This window comes from Anomaloglossus baeobatrachus, chromosome 3 (assembly GCF_048569485.1).
Source record: "Anomaloglossus baeobatrachus isolate aAnoBae1 chromosome 3, aAnoBae1.hap1, whole genome shotgun sequence".
Lineage (NCBI taxonomy): Eukaryota > Metazoa > Chordata > Amphibia > Anura > Aromobatidae > Anomaloglossus > Anomaloglossus baeobatrachus.
The window spans coordinates 463880297-463898587 of record NC_134355.1 but is presented as its reverse complement, the minus strand read 5'-3'; the positions used below and the strand labels follow the sequence as shown (position 1 = coordinate 463898587).

The 18291-nt window shown below is 48.0% G+C and overlaps 1 protein-coding gene across 22 annotated transcripts in view; it reads right to left on the bottom strand.

The window, feature by feature from the left end:
• DLG1 (discs large MAGUK scaffold protein 1) overlaps positions 1 to 18291 on the bottom strand; it is a 280537-nt gene that overhangs the window by 2123 nt on the left and 260123 nt on the right. For all 22 annotated transcript variants that reach the window (XM_075340530.1, XM_075340529.1, XM_075340531.1 and 19 more), the window contains 5 exons: positions 14058 to 14108; positions 13357 to 13458; positions 12080 to 12252; positions 11895 to 12004; positions 10745 to 10836 (listed from right to left, as the gene is read on the bottom strand). In XM_075340530.1, coding sequence (XP_075196645.1) covers positions 10745 to 10836; positions 11895 to 12004; positions 12080 to 12252; positions 13357 to 13458; positions 14058 to 14108 — 528 coding nt within the window. The remainder of the gene's footprint in view (positions 1 to 10744; positions 10837 to 11894; positions 12005 to 12079; positions 12253 to 13356; positions 13459 to 14057; positions 14109 to 18291) is intronic.

The following is an 18291-nucleotide window of genomic DNA, read 5'->3' as shown; positions in this document are numbered from 1 at the left end:
CAACCCTTGCTTAAAGGGGTTTTCTAACAGATTAAAATAAACTTTAAAATTTAATATAATAGATTTTGGAATAATAATAATTGGATGTGTTTAAAAAAATATCCCTGTGATGTGATGAGAATCTTTTATATGTGTCCCTGCTATGTGCTGTGTAATGGCCGTGTCTGACCGTACAGGGACATGGTCTGATCATACCACATCTCCTGGGCAGAGGAGGATGCAAAAGAGTATACAGACATTACAGCATGGGATAATAGCAAATTCTTTTTGTGAGGTAAAGCATTTCCCTGCCAGATTTTAAAAAATATTTTACCTCAAAGAAACAGTAATTTGTCCCGTGCTGTAATGTCTTTATACTTTTTTGCTTCCTCCCCGGCCCATGAAATGTGGTATGATCAGATCATGTCCCTGTACGGTCAGACACAGACATTACACAGCACATAGCAGAGGCACATATATCAGATATCAGAATAGGAACAGTTGATTTTTTTTTTTTTTATTAACAAATTGAATTTTGGCAATTAATTCAACATTCCAAAATCTATTCGTTAAAATTAACTTTGTTCCTGGGACAACCGCTTTGATAGCAACCCCCCCCCCCCCCCCCAACATTAAAAATGGACATTTACCTTTCCAATAATGCTGGCACCATGATGCCTGATGGACAGGTGACATTATGTCAAGTGACCACTGCAGCCAAACAGTGACCACTGATCAACTGCTGCCTTTAAGTATCCCATTGAGGCAAATCAAATATAGTGGTAGCAGTTTTTCCTATAACTTTTTTTTTTTTTTAATATACATGGATCCAAAATAATCACAAGGACCATACCTATGTGCAGTATTCACACTATTCACGATGTATAGTGGATTCAAATCACCTTCCACACAATTGTTAACTTTATGATGTTACAACAAAAAGTCAAAAAGGCACGAGATGCTGTGTTTTTGCTTGTAATGATTGTTTTCACAAACTACACAAAGTAATTCAGGTAGTTGTGCATAAAGCAGTTTTCTCACGTTTACTTTAATAGTTGGATTACGCCTTTAACATGCACCTCCCATTAGGAAAACATATTCTGTGTTGCTTGATCTATGTGGCTGTGTGCAGATATCGCTATTACATACTTCTTACAATGACTGCCCTGCAGTTATTTTTTCAATCTGTCAGGACATCCACTTAATGTAACCAGCACCAGTGAGAGTTTATTGGAAAAGGCATCTTATTGGATGCAATAGGATTCACTATATTATGAAGTACCGGGAAGCAGAACTGTGCACGTATGACCACCAGCACTGGACTCATCAGTTGGATGTACCGAGGAAAAAAAAAAAAAAAATCAACACAACTATTCACATGTTGCGTGATCTAGAAGAGTAAAGTCATACATGGGCCAATCCAATTAAAAACAAAAATCAAAATCGTCACCCTACCCTAAAAACAATGATCAGTATATTTTCTCCCAGGAACAGCACAACTGTGGTCCATTAGCTCAGGCAGCCTGTCTGTAGGCAAGAGTGGTGCTGTTTCTGGAATAAAACAAAACACAGGCCCCTTTTTCTGGGACAACCATCTAAAATGCATCAGTACTTAATGCCAAAAAGGAACCATAAAGCCTACACTTTCCTGTCCAAAATATGCTCTAAGCCTTGTTGACTCTTGCATGAGATATGCAAAAAAAATAATCCTGAACTGAATTATCAAAAAGTAATTTGGAGAAAATGCAGGTTGGAGAAATTACCGTAAGCTTTCCATCGGAGCAGGGTTACAGCTGAGTGACATATATTCACACTATTGACACGGTCGATGATTCGGGTTCATCATGCAAACCCTAATAGTGTTCCTGTGGACAGATTATCCCACCTGAGCTGTGGATGTCTCCAGCTCCTTCAGAGTGACTATAAGCCTCTTGGCTGCTTCTCTAACAAGTGCTCTTCTTGCTTACGATGCCAGTTCAGATGGATGACCATGTCTTGGTAGGTTTGCAGTTGTGCCACACTTGTTCCATTTTTGAATGATTAATTGAAAAGTGCTCAATGGGATGTTCAGAGCTTGTTTTTTTTTTTTTTTTTTAAAGAACCCAACTGTGTTTTACAACGTTATCCCTGACCTGTCTGCTGTGTTCCTTTGTTTGCATGACGCTGTTTGAAACATGTGAGTGCAGTGCGATGTTGGGTGTGCGTGAGCTGAGACTCGGTGCAAATCACAGCATGCTGCGTATTGCACCGAGAGCACGATTTGTGCTGTAGAAAATTAAGCAAGAGGACACTGTCCCATAGATTAACATTGAAAAAAGAAAAAATGCCAGCTTACCCAGTTGATTAAATAGATAGGCTGCTATTCCATATAAGCGCTCAGCATCGGATAAATGGCAGGAGCTCTTGCCAGCAATTGATATGAAGGAAGGATAAATCCAGCGAGCCAGGCTTGTAATGAATAAAAAAATCTTTTTTCTGTATTTCAAACGTACATTAAAAATCTTTCCAATATAGCATAGTACAAATACAGGCAGAGATGAGAAAATTACTGCTGTAAAGCGCACGGCAAGGATTTTTTATTCATTACAAGTCTGGCTCGCTGGATTTATCCTTCCTTCATAGATTAACATTGGTGCAAGTGCAATCCAATTTTTTTATGGGATCGCACATGAAAATCGCAAGTGGACATGAGCCCTTATACTGAGAATAAATTGCACACAGGTGGACTCAACTGATTAGGTGACTTCTGGAGGCCATTGCTCACTCAGGATTTTATTTAGCAGTATTAGACTACAGGGGATGGAACACAAAGTCACGTCACCATTTCCATGGCATGATGCACAGAGTGCCTGTACTTGGCTTGAGTACCTTTAAGTGTACGTCAAACAGTTATATGTTTGATAATCAGCGGCTATTTAATAGTCTGTTTACACAGGCAGACCACATTTCCTGTGCACAGAATAATTAGTGGTAAATCAATCTGTGTGCAAAGGCTGCCAATATTCTCAGCAGCACATGCCCTTTTTTTCAGCAGTACAAGTGTAAACTGGACGTGTACTGCCGAAAACATGATTTTTCAAGCAGCCTTAAAGGGAACCTGTCATCAGAAATTTGGCCGTAAGATCCGTTGCTGTATCTTACGCCGTCCCCCATGCTCCTCCAAATCATCCCTCAGGACACCGCCCACTGCGCCCGAGGTCCCGTGCACGCCGGCACACCTAGTGACGTGGTCGCAGGCATGAGAGTATGAGCGGCGCTGTGATTGCATCGCAAGTGCCCGCCCATACTCTCGTGCCCGCCCTTTCCCCACTGCCTCCAGCGTTCTGCGCCAGCCCGACGTCACCTCCTTCCCATCGTACCCTGCAGCAGGAAATAGATGGGAGGGGCGGAGCATGCCACTACAGGAGAAGCGGAGAGGATCTGAGCGACGTACAGAGGGGAGAGCGCGCCCACGAGAGTATGGGCGCGCACTTGCGATGCAATCACAGCGCCGCCCATACTCTCGTGCGTGCAACGTCAACAGGTGTCCTGGCGTGCACGGGACCTCGGGCGCAGTGGGCGGCGTCCTGAGGGATGATTTGGAGCATGGGGGACGGCGTAAGATACAGCAACGGACGCCACACGGCCCGCCCCCATGGACGATTTACAAGATTTTCAAACCGAAAGGTACAGTTTTATAAAGTATTTATTTTGGTTTAAAAGGGGGCACAAAAAGTATAGAAACCTTACTAGAATGCAGCCCACGAGCTGCAGAGGGGGAAACATTTAGGTTGAAAGCCAAATTTCTGATGACAGGTTCCCTTTAAAAGTCATGTTCTCGGCAGCACGTCCTATTTACACAGAACAATGTTTTTTAAAGCAGCTCAAAAATCATTGTACCCAATGACAAGTGTGTTGCATGTCCGTGAGGTGACTGGCAGCCTGTACACTGCCTGGCTAGCAGGAAACTAGTGTTACAATGCTCATTGATAATAAGCCACTGTAAATCCAGCTCTGCTCCGATTTTCAAATATACAGTACACAGGGGGTTACTGACCCAGCAAAACCTCAGTCAGTCACTTGCCAAGTGTAAATGGAATCAGTCAGTAGGTTCAACCATTCAAAGCAATGTATATGAGCAAGCAGGTCAGAGAAAGATGAATAAAATGATATCTTGAAATTTGCAATCTGACGTCTTATTTTAGATTGATCCACGTTTTTTCTTAATAAGATGTAAATCAGCTGTTAAGCTCTGGAGGCAGATTCTAGGTGGGATCTTTATCTGGCCCATAGATCTTATTTTAAATGTAAAGGCCCAGTCACACACAGCGACTTACCAGCGATCCCGAAAACGATGCGACCTGATAGGGATCGCAGGTAAGTCGCTGGGAGGTCGCAGGTGAGATGTCACACAGTCAGATCTCACCAGCGATGCAGGAACAATACAGGTCGCAGTAGCGACCTGTATAACGATCTCAGCAGTCACTGGGACCCTGTCACACAGTGTCAAACACAGCGATGTGTCCTGCCCAGCAGGACATCGCCTTAGAAGAAAATGGCCTGGACCATTCTGCAACGACTAGCGATCTCACAGCAGGGGCCTGATCGCTGGTAAGTGTCACACATAACAAGATCGCTAACGGGATCGCTACTGCGTCACAGAAACCGTGACTCCGCTGCGATCTCGCTAGCAATCTCGTTATGTGTGACGGTACCTTAAGGCTGTGTTCACACACTGCGTTTTTGCTGCAGAAATGTCTTGAGAAATTCTTGTAACCTTTCTGCAGACATTCCCCAACCAAAAATAAATTAGCTGTGCGCACACTGAAATTCTTTCTGTAGATTTTCTTAAGAAAAAGATTGAGAATGTCACTTCCTTTCTGCAGCTAACTGCGTTAGTTACCATAGATATTGGCACAATAACGCAGGGAGCAACCAGCGGTAAAAACGCACCAAATCGCGGTAAAAACGCAGGTGCGCTAATCCTTCACTCAAGAAATTTTCTTAAGAAATTTCTTAAGAAAAATCCTTTTTCTAGTGTGCACATAGCCTTAGAGTGTTCAGCTTTCATTTACTTCAGCTGCAATTATGTTTGTAATGAAACAATTCACACCTCTTCTTTAAAATGAAAGGGGGCATTACCAGTGAGAGATATATAATGGCTGAAAATCTGCTCTTCTGATCTAACTGCAGAGCAGTGTGTGATTACAACAGTACAGCAGAGTTGTGCATGGTCTCATTACTAACTTATTTGTTGGTGTCCTCTCACGGTGCTGTCAGCTCTGCTTTACTCCCTTCCCCCTTCAATGGCTGTTTGTTACATGGAAGCTGACACACCCCTTTCACTTATTATATATTTATTCATTTATATAGCGCTATTAATTCCATAGCGCTTTACATACATTGGCATCACTGTCCCCATTGGGGCTCACAATCTAGAGTCCCTATCTGTATGTCTTTAGAAAGTGGAAGGAAACCGGAGTACCCGGAGGAAACCCACGCAAACACTGGGAGAACATACAAACTCCTTGCAGATGTTGTCCTTGGTGGGATTTGAACTCAGTACCCCAGCGCTTAAAAGAAGCTCTAGAGCAGACCTGGGTAATGGGTGGCCCGTGGTCCGCCTACTGTCTGGGACCGGCCCGCCCGTCTTAGATCAGAGTTGGAGGCGTGGCCTCATCTACGATTTTATGCCTCTGCCCCGCTCTCCCAGCCAGGAGCTATGTATCACGCAGTGCAGTGATAAGAGACTACCACGCCCCTGCACTCTCCCGACCGTGCCCCCTCTTGCTGCCTTCTATGGCATCTATGCTGCTGGCCACACCCCCTTTGCCTGCCCCTTCTACCCAGTATCCTCACATGTGACTGGCTCATCTCCACAGCAGCCACCTCAAAAACGTATGTTCTGCAACTGAGGTAATGTGAACCAGTAGCAGCAGGGAGAGTGCAGCGTGCCTGCAGGAGGAGAGTGCAGCGTGCCTGCAGGAGGAGAGTGCAGCGTGCCTGCAGGAGGAGAGTGCAGCGTGCCTGCAGGAGGAGAGTGCAGCGTGCCTGCAGGAGGAGAGTGCAGCGTGCCTGCAGGAGGAGAGTGCAGCGTGCCTGCAGGAGGAGAGTGCAGCGTGCCTGCAGGAGGAGAGTGCAGCGTGCCTGCAGGAGGAGAGTGCAGCGTGCCTGCAGGAGGAGAGTGCAGCGTGCCTGCAGGAGGAGAGTGCAGCGTGCCTGCAGGAGGAGAGTGCAGCGTGCCTGCAGGAGGAGAGTGCAGCGTGCCTGCAGGAGGAGAGTGCAGCGTGCCTGCAGGAGGAGAGTGCAGCGTGCCTGCAGGAGGAGAGTGCAGCGTGCCTGCAGGAGGAGAGTGCAGCGTGCCTGCAGGAGGAGAGTGCAGCGTGCCTGCAGGAGGAGAGTGCAGCGTGCCTGCAGGAGGAGAGTGCAGCGTGCCTGCAGGAGGAGAGTGCAGCGTGCCTGCAGGAGGAGAGTGCAGCGTGCCTGCAGGAGGAGAGTGCAGCGTGCCTGCAGGAGGAGAGTGCAGCGTGCCTGCAGGAGGAGAGTGCAGCGTGCCTGCAGGAGGAGAGTGCAGCGTGCCTGCAGGAGGAGAGTGCAGCGTGCCTGCAGGAGGAGAGTGCAGCGTGCCTGCAGGAGGAGAGTGCAGCGTGCCTGCAGGAGGAGAGTGCAGCGTGCCTGCAGGAGGAGAGTGCAGCGTGCCTGCAGGAGGAGAGTGCAGCGTGCCTGCAGGAGGAGAGTGCAGCGTGCCTGCAGGAGGAGAGTGCAGCGTGCCTGCAGGAGGAGAGTGCAGCGTGCCTGCAGGAGGAGAGTGCAGCGTGCCTGCAGGAGGAGAGTGCAGCGTGCCTGCAGGAGGAGAGTGCAGCGTGCCTGCAGGAGGAGAGTGCAGCGTGCCTGCAGGAGGAGAGTGCAGCGTGCCTGCAGGAGGAGAGTGCAGCGTGCCTGCAGGAGGAGAGTGCAGCGTGCCTGCAGGAGGAGAGTGCAGCGTGCCTGCAGGAGGAGAGTGCAGCGTGCCTGCAGGAGGAGAGTGCAGCGTGCCTGCAGGAGGAGAGTGCAGCGTGCCTGCAGGAGGAGAGTGCAGCGTGCCTGCAGGAGGAGAGTGCAGCGTGCCTGCAGGAGGAGAGTGCAGCGTGCCTGCAGGAGGAGAGTGCAGCGTGCCTGCAGGAGGAGAGTGCAGCGTGCCTGCAGGAGGAGAGTGCAGCGTGCCTGCAGGAGGAGAGTGCAGCGTGCCTGCAGGAGGAGAGTGCAGCGTGCCTGCAGGAGGAGAGTGCAGCGTGCCTGCAGGAGGAGAGTGCAGCGTGCCTGCAGGAGGAGAGTGCAGCGTGCCTGCAGGAGGAGAGTGCAGCGTGCCTGCAGGAGGAGAGTGCAGCGTGCCTGCAGGAGGAGAGTGCAGCGTGCCTGCAGGAGGAGAGTGCAGCGTGCCTGCAGGAGGAGAGTGCAGCGTGCCTGCAGGAGGAGAGTGCAGCGTGCCTGCAGGAGGAGAGTGCAGCGTGCCTGCAGGAGGAGAGTGCAGCGTGCCTGCAGGAGGAGAGTGCAGCGTGCCTGCAGGAGGAGAGTGCAGCGTGCCTGCAGGAGGAGAGTGCAGCGTGCCTGCAGGAGGAGAGTGCAGCGTGCCTGCAGGAGGAGAGTGCAGCGTGCCTGCAGGAGGAGAGTGCAGCGTGCCTGCAGGAGGAGAGTGCAGCGTGCCTGCAGGAGGAGAGTGCAGCGTGCCTGCAGGAGGAGAGTGCAGCGTGCCTGCAGGAGGAGAGTGCAGCGTGCCTGCAGGAGGAGAGTGCAGCGTGCCTGCAGGAGGAGAGTGCAGCGTGCCTGCAGGAGGAGAGTGCAGCGTGCCTGCAGGAGGAGAGTGCAGCGTGCCTGCAGGAGGAGAGTGCAGCGTGCCTGCAGGAGGAGAGTGCAGCGTGCCTGCAGGAGGAGAGTGCAGCGTGCCTGCAGGAGGAGAGTGCAGCGTGCCTGCAGGAGGAGAGTGCAGCGTGCCTGCAGGAGGAGAGTGCAGCGTGCCTGCAGGAGGAGAGTGCAGCGTGCCTGCAGGAGGAGAGTGCAGCGTGCCTGCAGGAGGAGAGTGCAGCGTGCCTGCAGGAGGAGAGTGCAGCGTGCCTGCAGGAGGAGAGTGCAGCGTGCCTGCAGGAGGAGAGTGCAGCGTGCCTGCAGGAGGAGAGTGCAGCGTGCCTGCAGGAGGAGAGTGCAGCGTGCCTGCAGGAGGAGAGTGCAGCGTGCCTGCAGGAGGAGAGTGCAGCGTGCCTGCAGGAGGAGAGTGCAGCGTGCCTGCAGGAGGAGAGTGCAGCGTGCCTGCAGGAGGAGAGTGCAGCGTGCCTGCAGGAGGAGAGTGCAGCGTGCCTGCAGGAGGAGAGTGCAGCGTGCCTGCAGGAGGAGAGTGCAGCGTGCCTGCAGGAGGAGAGTGCAGCGTGCCTGCAGGAGGAGAGTGCAGCGTGCCTGCAGGAGGAGAGTGCAGCGTGCCTGCAGGAGGAGAGTGCAGTGTGCCTGCAAGAGAGCAGAGCAGGGGAGAGAGTCCAGTACTTGTGTCTTTTCAGGTCCCCCTGTGCCTGCAATAGAAGCAGACACACAGGGAACTCAGAAGGCAGCTAGAGGACCCTCAGACTTTGCTGCTGCAGTGCCGCCAGCCAGTGGCCTCAGCGTCTTCCAGTGCCGCCAGCCAGTGGCCTCAGCGTCTTCCAGTGCCGCCAGCCAGTGGCCTCAGCGTCTTCCAGTGCTGCCAGCCAGTGGGCCTCAGCGTCTTCCAGTGCCGCCAGCCAGTGGCCTCAGCGTCTTCCAGTGCCGCCAGCCTGTGGCCTCAGCGTCTTCCAGTGCCGCCAGCCAGTGGCCTCAGCGTCTTCCAGTGCCGCCAGCCAGTGGCCTCAGCGTCTTCCAGTGCCGCCAGCCAGTGGCCTCAGCGTCTTCCAGTGCCGCCAGCCAGTGGCCTCAGCGTCTTCCAGTGCCGCCAGCCAGTGGCCTCAGCGTCTTCCAGTGCCGCCAGCCAGTGGCCTCAGCGTCTTCCAGTGCCGCCAGCCAGTGGCCTCAGCGTCTTCCAGTGCCGCCAGCCAGTGGCCTCAGCGTCTTCCAGTGCCGCCAGCCTGTGGCCTCAGCGTCTTCCAGTGCCGCCAGCCTGTGGCCTCAGCGTCTTCCAGTGCCGCCAGCCTGTGGCCTCAGCGTCTTCCAGTGCCGCCAGCCTGTGGCCTCAGCGTCTTCCAGTGCCGCCAGCCTGTGGCCTCAGCGTCTTCCAGTGCCGCCAGCCTGTGGCCTCAGCGTCTTCCAGTGCCGCCAGCCTGTGGCCTCAGCGTCTTCCAGTGCCGCCAGCCTGTGGCCTCAGCGTCTTCCAGTGCCGCCAGCCTGTGGCCTCAGCGTCTTCCAGTGCCGCCAGCCTGTGGCCTCAGCGTCTTCCAGTGCCGCCAGCCTGTGGCCTCAGCGTCTTCCAGTGCCGCCAGCCTGTGGCCTCAGCGTCTTCCAGTGCCGCCAGCCTGTGGCCTCAGCGTCTTCCAGTGCCGCCAGCCTGTGGCCTCAGCGTCTTCCAGTGCCGCCAGCCTGTGGCCTCAGCGTCTTCCAGTGCCGCCAGCCTGTGGCCTCAGCGTCTTCCAGTGCCGCCAGCCTGTGGCCTCAGCGTCTTCCAGTGCCGCCAGCCTGTGGCCTCAGCGTCTTCCAGTGCCGCCAGCCTGTGGCCTCAGCGTCTTCCAGTGCCGCCAGCCTGTGGCCTCAGCGTCTTCCAGTGCCGCCAGCCTGTGGCCTCAGCGTCTTCCAGTGCCGCCAGTCTGTGGCCTCAGCGTCTTCCAGTGCCGCCAGCCTGTGGCCTCAGCGTCTTCCAGTGCCGCCAGCCTGTGGCCTCAGCGTCTTCCAGTGCCGCCAGTCTGTGGCCTCAGCGTCTTCCAGTGCTGCCAGCCTGTGCACTCAGCGTCCCCAGGGCCAGTATGTGTGCCCCACAGGCCACTACTGTCAGTATGTATGCTACACAGGCCACCGGGGCCAGTATGTATGCTCCACAGGCCCCAGTAATGTGTATGCCCCCTATTGACCTCAGTAATGTCTGTCACTTACTGACCTCAGTAATGTGTATGCCTCCCACTGACCCCAGTAATGTGTATGCCCCCCACTGACCCCAGTAAGGTGTATGTCCCCAGTAATATCTATGCCACTTACTGACCCTAGTAATGTGTATGCCCCAACTGACCTCAGTAATGTGTATGCCCCCCACTGACCTCAGTAATGTCTATGCCACTTACTCACTTCAATATCTTCATTGAATCTTTGTATTGTTTAACTTACTGTTTGTTTATGAAGGGATAGTATATATACTATATACAGTATTTGGTAGAACTCAGTTAATTATATTAGTCCCTCTAAAGCCATCCCAATTTCTCATGCTGCCCACTGGAAAATTAACTGCCCACCCCTGCTCTAGAGGCAGGTTTTCAGGGAGCTCTATGCCAGGACCATACAGCTTAACAGCTCATTTACAAATTAAGAAAATTGTGGACCTTTCTTGAGTAAGACATCGGATCGCAGATATCAAGGTATCATTTTATTCAACTGTCTACAACCTAAATGCCCATATAGACGGCTTAGTAGGATATATTCCTACTGACAGATATCCTTTAATACATAAATATCTTATTATGCCTGGTTGTTGCCATGCCCATGCCAGGCGTTTGCTATTGTAAAAACAAAGATTGAAATGCAATTAAAATTGGGCATGTGCATGTTCTATATAGACGTAGGATGGGCTCTCAATTTCGATCGGTGGGCCTTAAAAACCTCTATTAGATAATCATATTAGAATATGTTAAAGAAATAATAAACAGACCTGTAAAATGTTCTGTGAATTCCTGCTCTAATTTGATTGCTCTCTCAAATGTCTTCCGTGCTTGGTCTTCTAATAGACGTTTGTTCATTTCCCTGTTTGAGTGTAAAAGCATGGCTGTAAGTATACACATTTTCAATATGAAATATATGACATCGTTAGGAAACTCAAACAACAATTTTGAAAACAGATTCCTTGGTATCCAAAGGTATTAAAGGGGTTGTCCACTTTTAAGAGCGTGAACCCCAAACACTGAAAAATAAACTCAGAAGGAACTCACACCCTGTGTGTCCAGGCACAATTCTCAGTCTTAAGGTGGCTTTACATGCTACGATATTGCTAGCAATTTCTAGCGATATCGAGCGTGTAAGCACCCGCCCCCGTCGCCCATGTGATATCGTGTGATCGCTGCCGCTGCGAACATTATCGCTACGGCAGCGTCACACGCACTTACCTGGTCGGCGGCGTCGCTGTGACTGCCGAACAATCCCTCCCTCAAGGGGGAGGGACGTTCGACGTCACCGCGATGTCACTAAGCGGCCGGCCAATCAAAGCGGAGGGGCGGAGATGAGTGGGACGTAACATCCCGCCCACCTCCTTCCTTCCGCATTGCGGCCGGTGGCAGGTAAGGAGACGTTCCTCGCTCCTGCGGTGTCACACACAGCGATGTGTGTTGCTGCATGAGCGATGAACAACATGGAAAAACAACCCTTACCGATTGAGTTTGGGACGACCTCTCCATGGTGAACGATTTTCACCATTTTTGAGGTCACTTAAGGTCGCTGGTAAGTGTCACACGCTGCGGTAAAACATTAACGATATCGTAGCGTGTAAAGCCAACTTTAGTGTTTTGCCTGCAGTGGTTCTGTCACATTGACGTCACCGTTGTAGTCGCTCACTGGCTCTGCCGAGGTAGATGGCACAAGTCGCTGAGCTCAGTGACTGACTACATTAGTAATGAACACTGTTGATGTAACATCACCCCTGTAGGACATCTCCTATAAGCAGAAAATCTCTGTACTATAGGCTTTTCCAGAACCCTCTGTGCAAACATAAAAAGGTGAGTACTTCCTATTTGTTGCTGATAGAAGTGTACAAACATAGTTCTATTGGATTACCAGGGAGAGCAGATTATTAGAACTGTGATGCTTACATAATATTTTCCACAGACTTAGGTTTGATGAAGATGGAGATTGGGTAGAGTTGGGCTATCTGTAATCGTTTAATGGCATTGCCAGAAACATCAAGTATGCAGTGCTTGCCCTGAAATACAGATTTTGTTAGATGTTTAGTACTAGAAAACAGCTCATTTATATAATGCTGGGGGCTAGATCTTACCCTTTCTGCAACCTCCCGCACAGACTGAACACTGGTGCCATAGAGATGGTTATTGTATTGTCCAGCCTCAATAAATTTGTGATCTTGAATGTCCTTTTCCATCTGCTCCCGAGAAGTGACAAAGTGATAATCTCTCCTGTCTACTTCATAATCCCTTTTTGGACGAGTTGTATCTGGAAAAAAGTATATGATTTACTTTATACGAAATACTATTAAGCATGTGAAAGTCCAACTGATAAAACAAAACAATTATCAGGAAAGGAAATTCTTAATATAGGTACAAATGTACGAGGAAGACTTTTCATCTTTAGCTATGATTAGAGATGGGAGAACCCGTGGATGTTTGAGTTCAGATTAACTTAAAATAAGAGTTAGAAAATGATATTAGTAATGACTAGGGGACTGCAAAAGTAAGCAAAACCGTGAATATAGCAGGACAATTATAATTACAGAGTTTCCATGCGGCTGTCACATGGCTTCCAGGGCCGCTCATTAAAAGGCGTTGTATTGGACATTGCAGCTATGGGTCTCTGAGCGTGCACAGAGACTCAAAGCGGCAACATCCAATACAGTGCACGCCCAGTGTGTGAATCTGATGAAGGTCAAATGACCGAACGTCATATGTTTATTTCACAAATTGTTATGCTTGTTAATAAAAATCCTTGAATTTTCTATGAGTTTGAGTGCCAAATTTGAAACACTTCTTTGTCTGCTCTGTAGGATAGCTCACATCATGCTGATTAACAGTCGGCTCTCTGCTGTTTCTTGGGGAGCCGGCTGTCAATCAGCATGATGTTAGTAGTCCCGCTTGATCTCCCGGATGAGAAGCCGCCCCTCTGTTGACGCAACGTCAGCAGCTGAATTGCTGGCAGTAGCAGTCTATAACCAGTCTGTGCCAGTAAACAAAGGTGTCGGACACCTCAAGCAGATAGGTAGCAGCTACCTACCTGTTCGTGCCTTAGGCACATTTTTTTTATTTTTATAGTCCCTGATATACCCTTTAAGGTGAACCTTTCAGCAGCATTAAATACTTAAAGTAATCCTGTGCTTAATTTCAGTACAATATATCCCCTTCTTCAGCTTTTTTCATGTGTACCCTTGAAGTAAAAATCAAGCAATGAATGATTTGTCAAAAATTCACCAACATTTAGGAAGCGGTAAAAAGAAATAATGAGCCAGTAACTCCTGCGCTTTATGCCAAAGAAATGGCTAACTAAACTGAAAATATAGATGACCAGAACACAAATGTGAAGACTTTAATATGTGGAATTACTCACGTGGGACACATGATCCAAACTTTTCGGGGAATTCAGAGATTAAGTCATCATTTATCCGGTCCTTCATTGGCCCTAGAATAATTACTGGCCTCGAGTAGTTCACTAGGCACACAAACAAGACAACATTAAAAATCTATAGAATCAAAGAAAAGCAGATAATACTGTGTAGTTATGTGTAATTTTTGAGCTGCAGTAAGAAGATGAAATTAGCACAGACTTAAAAGTTTGTTTTGAACAATAACCATACCGTTCTGTGATGTAAAAAACAAAAAAAAACAAACAAAACAGCATAACTTCTATTTAAAAAAAAAAAAATAAAATCTAACTTTCTTTCTAAGGTGAAAATGATTGAGAGAGGTTTCCTATCGCTGTCGGGTATGCAATAAATGAATGATGACTGCTACCTCCACAAATCCTAGGACATTACCTAGGCATTAGTATAAGAATGTATTACATTAAGCAGTCTGAATGGTTCTCATCAAGAAGGCAATAACTAAGTGCACAGAGCCTCCGTCAGCAGTTCTGTCAGATTTGGCCGCAAGAACAGTGCAGCAGGCAGTGCTGGAATAACGGATCCCATTAGAAGTCAACTTAAGTCTGTTAAGAGGGTTTGCTTATTGATATACCGTATGAGCAATTAGCGGTAAGCAATAGGTCTCAATGAAGCCGTATACATTTGATAAGGTGAATGTCTCACAAACCTTCTTGCTGACTGACGGGCTCATATGATAAAACATACTCTTCTTGACCACCTAATGAAAAAAAAAAATGCTATTAGGACAAACTTAAACATTTACTTGCTCCTCCAGTGATTAGCCAAGAATGTTTCATGTATGAAGCCGTCCTGGTTTCCGCTTCATCTAATGATTAGTCCTTTAAACATATTCCTCTTTTAGACAATCAGAAACCATTATAACCGCACACAAAATTCCCTTAGTGATTTACTAATCAGATGTGAGAGTAAGGCTGGGGCCACACGGGGATTACAGCGATCCCCTTGCATGACACTCGGCTCATGCTGGCAATACAGCAGAGCAGAATGTCATACGAGTGTCCCTGCGACTGAGGTCCAACCGTGTGAGCGGACCTCAGCTACGGGTGGCAGGCCAGCGCTGAGGAGGGGAGGGCCAGCACTCAGGAGGGGAGGGCCAGCGCTGAGGAGGGGAGGGCTTTATCTGCCTCTCTCCTCCGTAGCCGGCTATTGCCATTCTCGCACTGCACACCGGTGTACCGTGAGTGCAGTGTGATTTTTCTCTCACCCCATACACTTGAATGGGTGCGAGAGAAATATATAATAATAATATTTATTCATTTATATAGCGCTATTAATTCCACAGCGCTTTACATACATTGGCAACACTGTCCCCATAGGGAGTTTAGATTGTGAGCCCCAATCAGTATGTTTTTTTGGAGTGTGGGAGGAAACCGGAGAACCTGGAGGAAACCCACGCAAACAAGGGGAGAACATACAAACTCCTTGCAGATGGTGTCCTTGGTGGGATTTGAACCCAGGACCCCAGCGTTGCAAGACTGCAGTGCTAACCACTGAGCCACCGTGCCGCGCCATGCCGTCTCATTACAGTTGCAGCATGCTGCGATTGGTTTCTCGGTCCGATTAGGGCTGAGAAAATAATCGCTAATGTGTGCTGACACACAGGCTAATATTGGTCCAAGTGGAATGCGATTTTTTATCGTACTCCACTCGCACAGGTTTTCATGCCGTGTGGCTTAGACCTAACAGAGACAAATCACAGTATCATGGCGAAGAGGAAGTTTAAGGAACAACAAGACTAAGGGTAAAGACCATGTATAATTACATGATAAAGGTTGGAACTACAGTAATATTTCAGGGGCATGCCATCGCTGTACACATTACCTCAGACATCACACTAGTTTCATAAAACACAAAACTTTATTATAATTTAATAATTTTTAATATTTAGAATATTTATAAATTATGTGGCCTTTAAAGGGAATCTGTCGCAGGAATTCGCCAGACTATTTATAGGAGCATGTAGTTCTTTTAAAGACAAGTCACCAGAGTCCCCTGATGATTCAAATATGATGAAATGCGTCGGAACGAGGCTAGGAATGTTATAGGGGTTCCAAGGGTTAGATTTGGTCTGCGCTTGTTAGGGCAAAAGCTATAAGGGCAACAGTTTAAGTCAGTTTCCTTAAAGATGTATGGGGTCAGAGATAGCATGAAAATGGAAAGACCCATACAGAGGAAACCTTGATGTACCCCAAGCTACAAGGAATGGGTGAGATTGTTCCTATGTTCCTAAGAGTACCTTGAATATTGTGATTTCCTCTTTGAGGACCAATATCTAGTACCTTGGTTGTTTCTATTGAGTTTTTTTTTTATTATTTTTTATGTGCTCGTATAGTGGACCACTGTCCAACTTTGGGCTTAATAATCGCACTCAATTCTTTTGTGTATTTTATTTTGGTTTTTTTTTGTTAATTTTGTTATATGTCTATAGGCTCCTTGGCTACCATCTTTATTATCATATGGTTTAAGTCTGAGATGTCAGCAAACCAAGGAGTTTTGGGTTACTTGTTACCTAATCTAGGTTTTTATGAGTATTAGGATTAAAAGTTACATTTTAGCCTCTTAATTCTGCTTTGTACATATATGCTTAAGTGGCCTCCCTCCTTTTGAGGACTGCTGTTTGACTCAAAAAGACAAGTCCAGCAATATTACATGGCCAGTCTCTATGCCAGACCTGGGTAAGGGGCGGCCCCGCGGGCCACATCCGGCCCGCCTACTCTCTGTGACCGGCCCGCCTGGTTCAGGGCGTCCTTGCTGACCGGTCACTGATGAGGGCAATTTGACCTGTTGTCCGGAGCTCCAGGCTCCGGGAGGCGCGTGGTCAGATTGCCCTCATCACACGCTGCGTGCCGGCGTGCAGGGAACAGAGGACAGATCTTGCCGCGCCGCACAGTGCAGCAGCGGAACGCAGGAATCTCTCCTCTGTTCCCTGCCCGACACTTTTCTCTGTGACACACGCGCGCCTTGATATCGTCAGTACGGCGCGTGTGTCATTTGAAAAGTTCCCGCCCGGCAGGAGAAGAAGCTGCAGAGGCGGGGGCTGGTACGGAGAGAGGCAGCAGCGGGGGCTCCTAAGAAATCAGCATCGGCGCAGCCTGGCCATGTGAAGGAGAAGCTGCTCAGCAGGGGGGCTCATACGGAGGTGCCTGAGGACGGGGACGATAAGAAGAGAGGTGAGTGGTTACTTCTAGTAACCTGCGGGGACAATGGGGGCGGGGGGGGGTGTAGTGGTGTAGTATAATACAGGTGTATATAGGTGTGTAATATAATTCTACACCCCTATGTACACCTGTATTATACTACACCACTACACCCCTATATACACCTGTATTATGCTACACCCCTATATACACATGTATAATACAGGTGTATATGGGGTGTAGTGGTGTAGTATAATACAGGTGTATATAGGGGTGTAGTGGTGTAGTATATTACAGGTGTATATAGGGGTGTAGTGGTGTAGTATAATACAGGTGTATATAGGGGTGTAGTGGTGTAGTATAATACAGGTGTATATAGGGGTGGAGTATATTACAGGTGTATATAGGGGTGTAGTGGTGTAGTATATTACAGGTGCATATAGGGGTGTAGTGGTGTAGTATATTACAGGTGTATATAGGGGTGTAGTATATTACAGGTGTATATGGGGTGTAGTGGTGTAGTATAATACAGGTGTATATAGGGGTGTAGTGGTGTAGTATAATACAGGTGTATATAGGGGTGTAGGATATTACAGGTGTATATAGCGGTGTAGTGGTGTAGTATATTACAGGTGCATATAGGGGTGTAGTGGTGTAGTATAATACAGGTGTATATAGGGGTGTAGTGGTGTAGTATAATACAGGTGTATATGGGGTGTAGTGGTGTAGTATAATACAGGTGTATATAGGGGTGTAGTGGCGTAGTATATTACAGGTGTATATGGGGTGTAGTGGTGTAGTATAATACATTGTGTATATAGGGGTGTAGTATAATACAGGTGTATTTAGGGGTGTACTGGTGTAGTATAATACAGGTGTATATAGGAGTGTAGTATAATACAGGTGTAGTATATAGGAGTGTAGTATAATACAGGTGTAGTATATAGGAGTGTAGTATAATACAGGTGTAGTATATAGGAGTGTAGTATAATACAGGTGTAGTATATAGGAGTGTAGTATAATACAGGTGTATAAAGGGGTGTAGTATAATACAAGTGAAGTATATAGGGGTGTAGTGGTGTCGTTTATCACAGGTGTAGTATAATACAAGTGTAGTATATAGGGGTGTAGTGATGTAGGTTATCACAGGTGTAGTATATAGTGATGTGCTGCAGTTTATTACAGGTGTAGTATATAGTGATGTAGTATATTACAGGTGTATATAGGGGTGTAGTGATGTAGTATATAGTGGTATAGTATATAGAGGTGTTTATTACAGGAGTAGTGTATAGTGATGTAGTATATTACAGGTGTATATAGTGGTATAGTATATAGAGGTGTAGTTTATTACAGGTGTAGTGTATAGTGATGTACATTACAGGTGTAGTATGTGGTGGGTGTAGTGATGTAGTATATAGGGATTGTGTGTGTATGTATACACTGTGTATGTGTATATATATTATATACACACACAGTATATATGCATGTGTGTGTGTGTGTGTCTATATATATATTATATATATATATATATATATATATTATGTAGTGACAAAACACTGCAGAATATTTGTCACGGCAGAATGCAACGTGCGCATATATATATATATATAAAACCGAGTTAATTATATTAGTCCGGCCCTCTAAAACCATCCCAATTTCTCATGCGGCCCCATGGGAAATTTAATTGCCCACCCCTGCTCTATGCCGTGAGACTTCTGGCAAAGGAGTTGTCAGTCAGGAGCG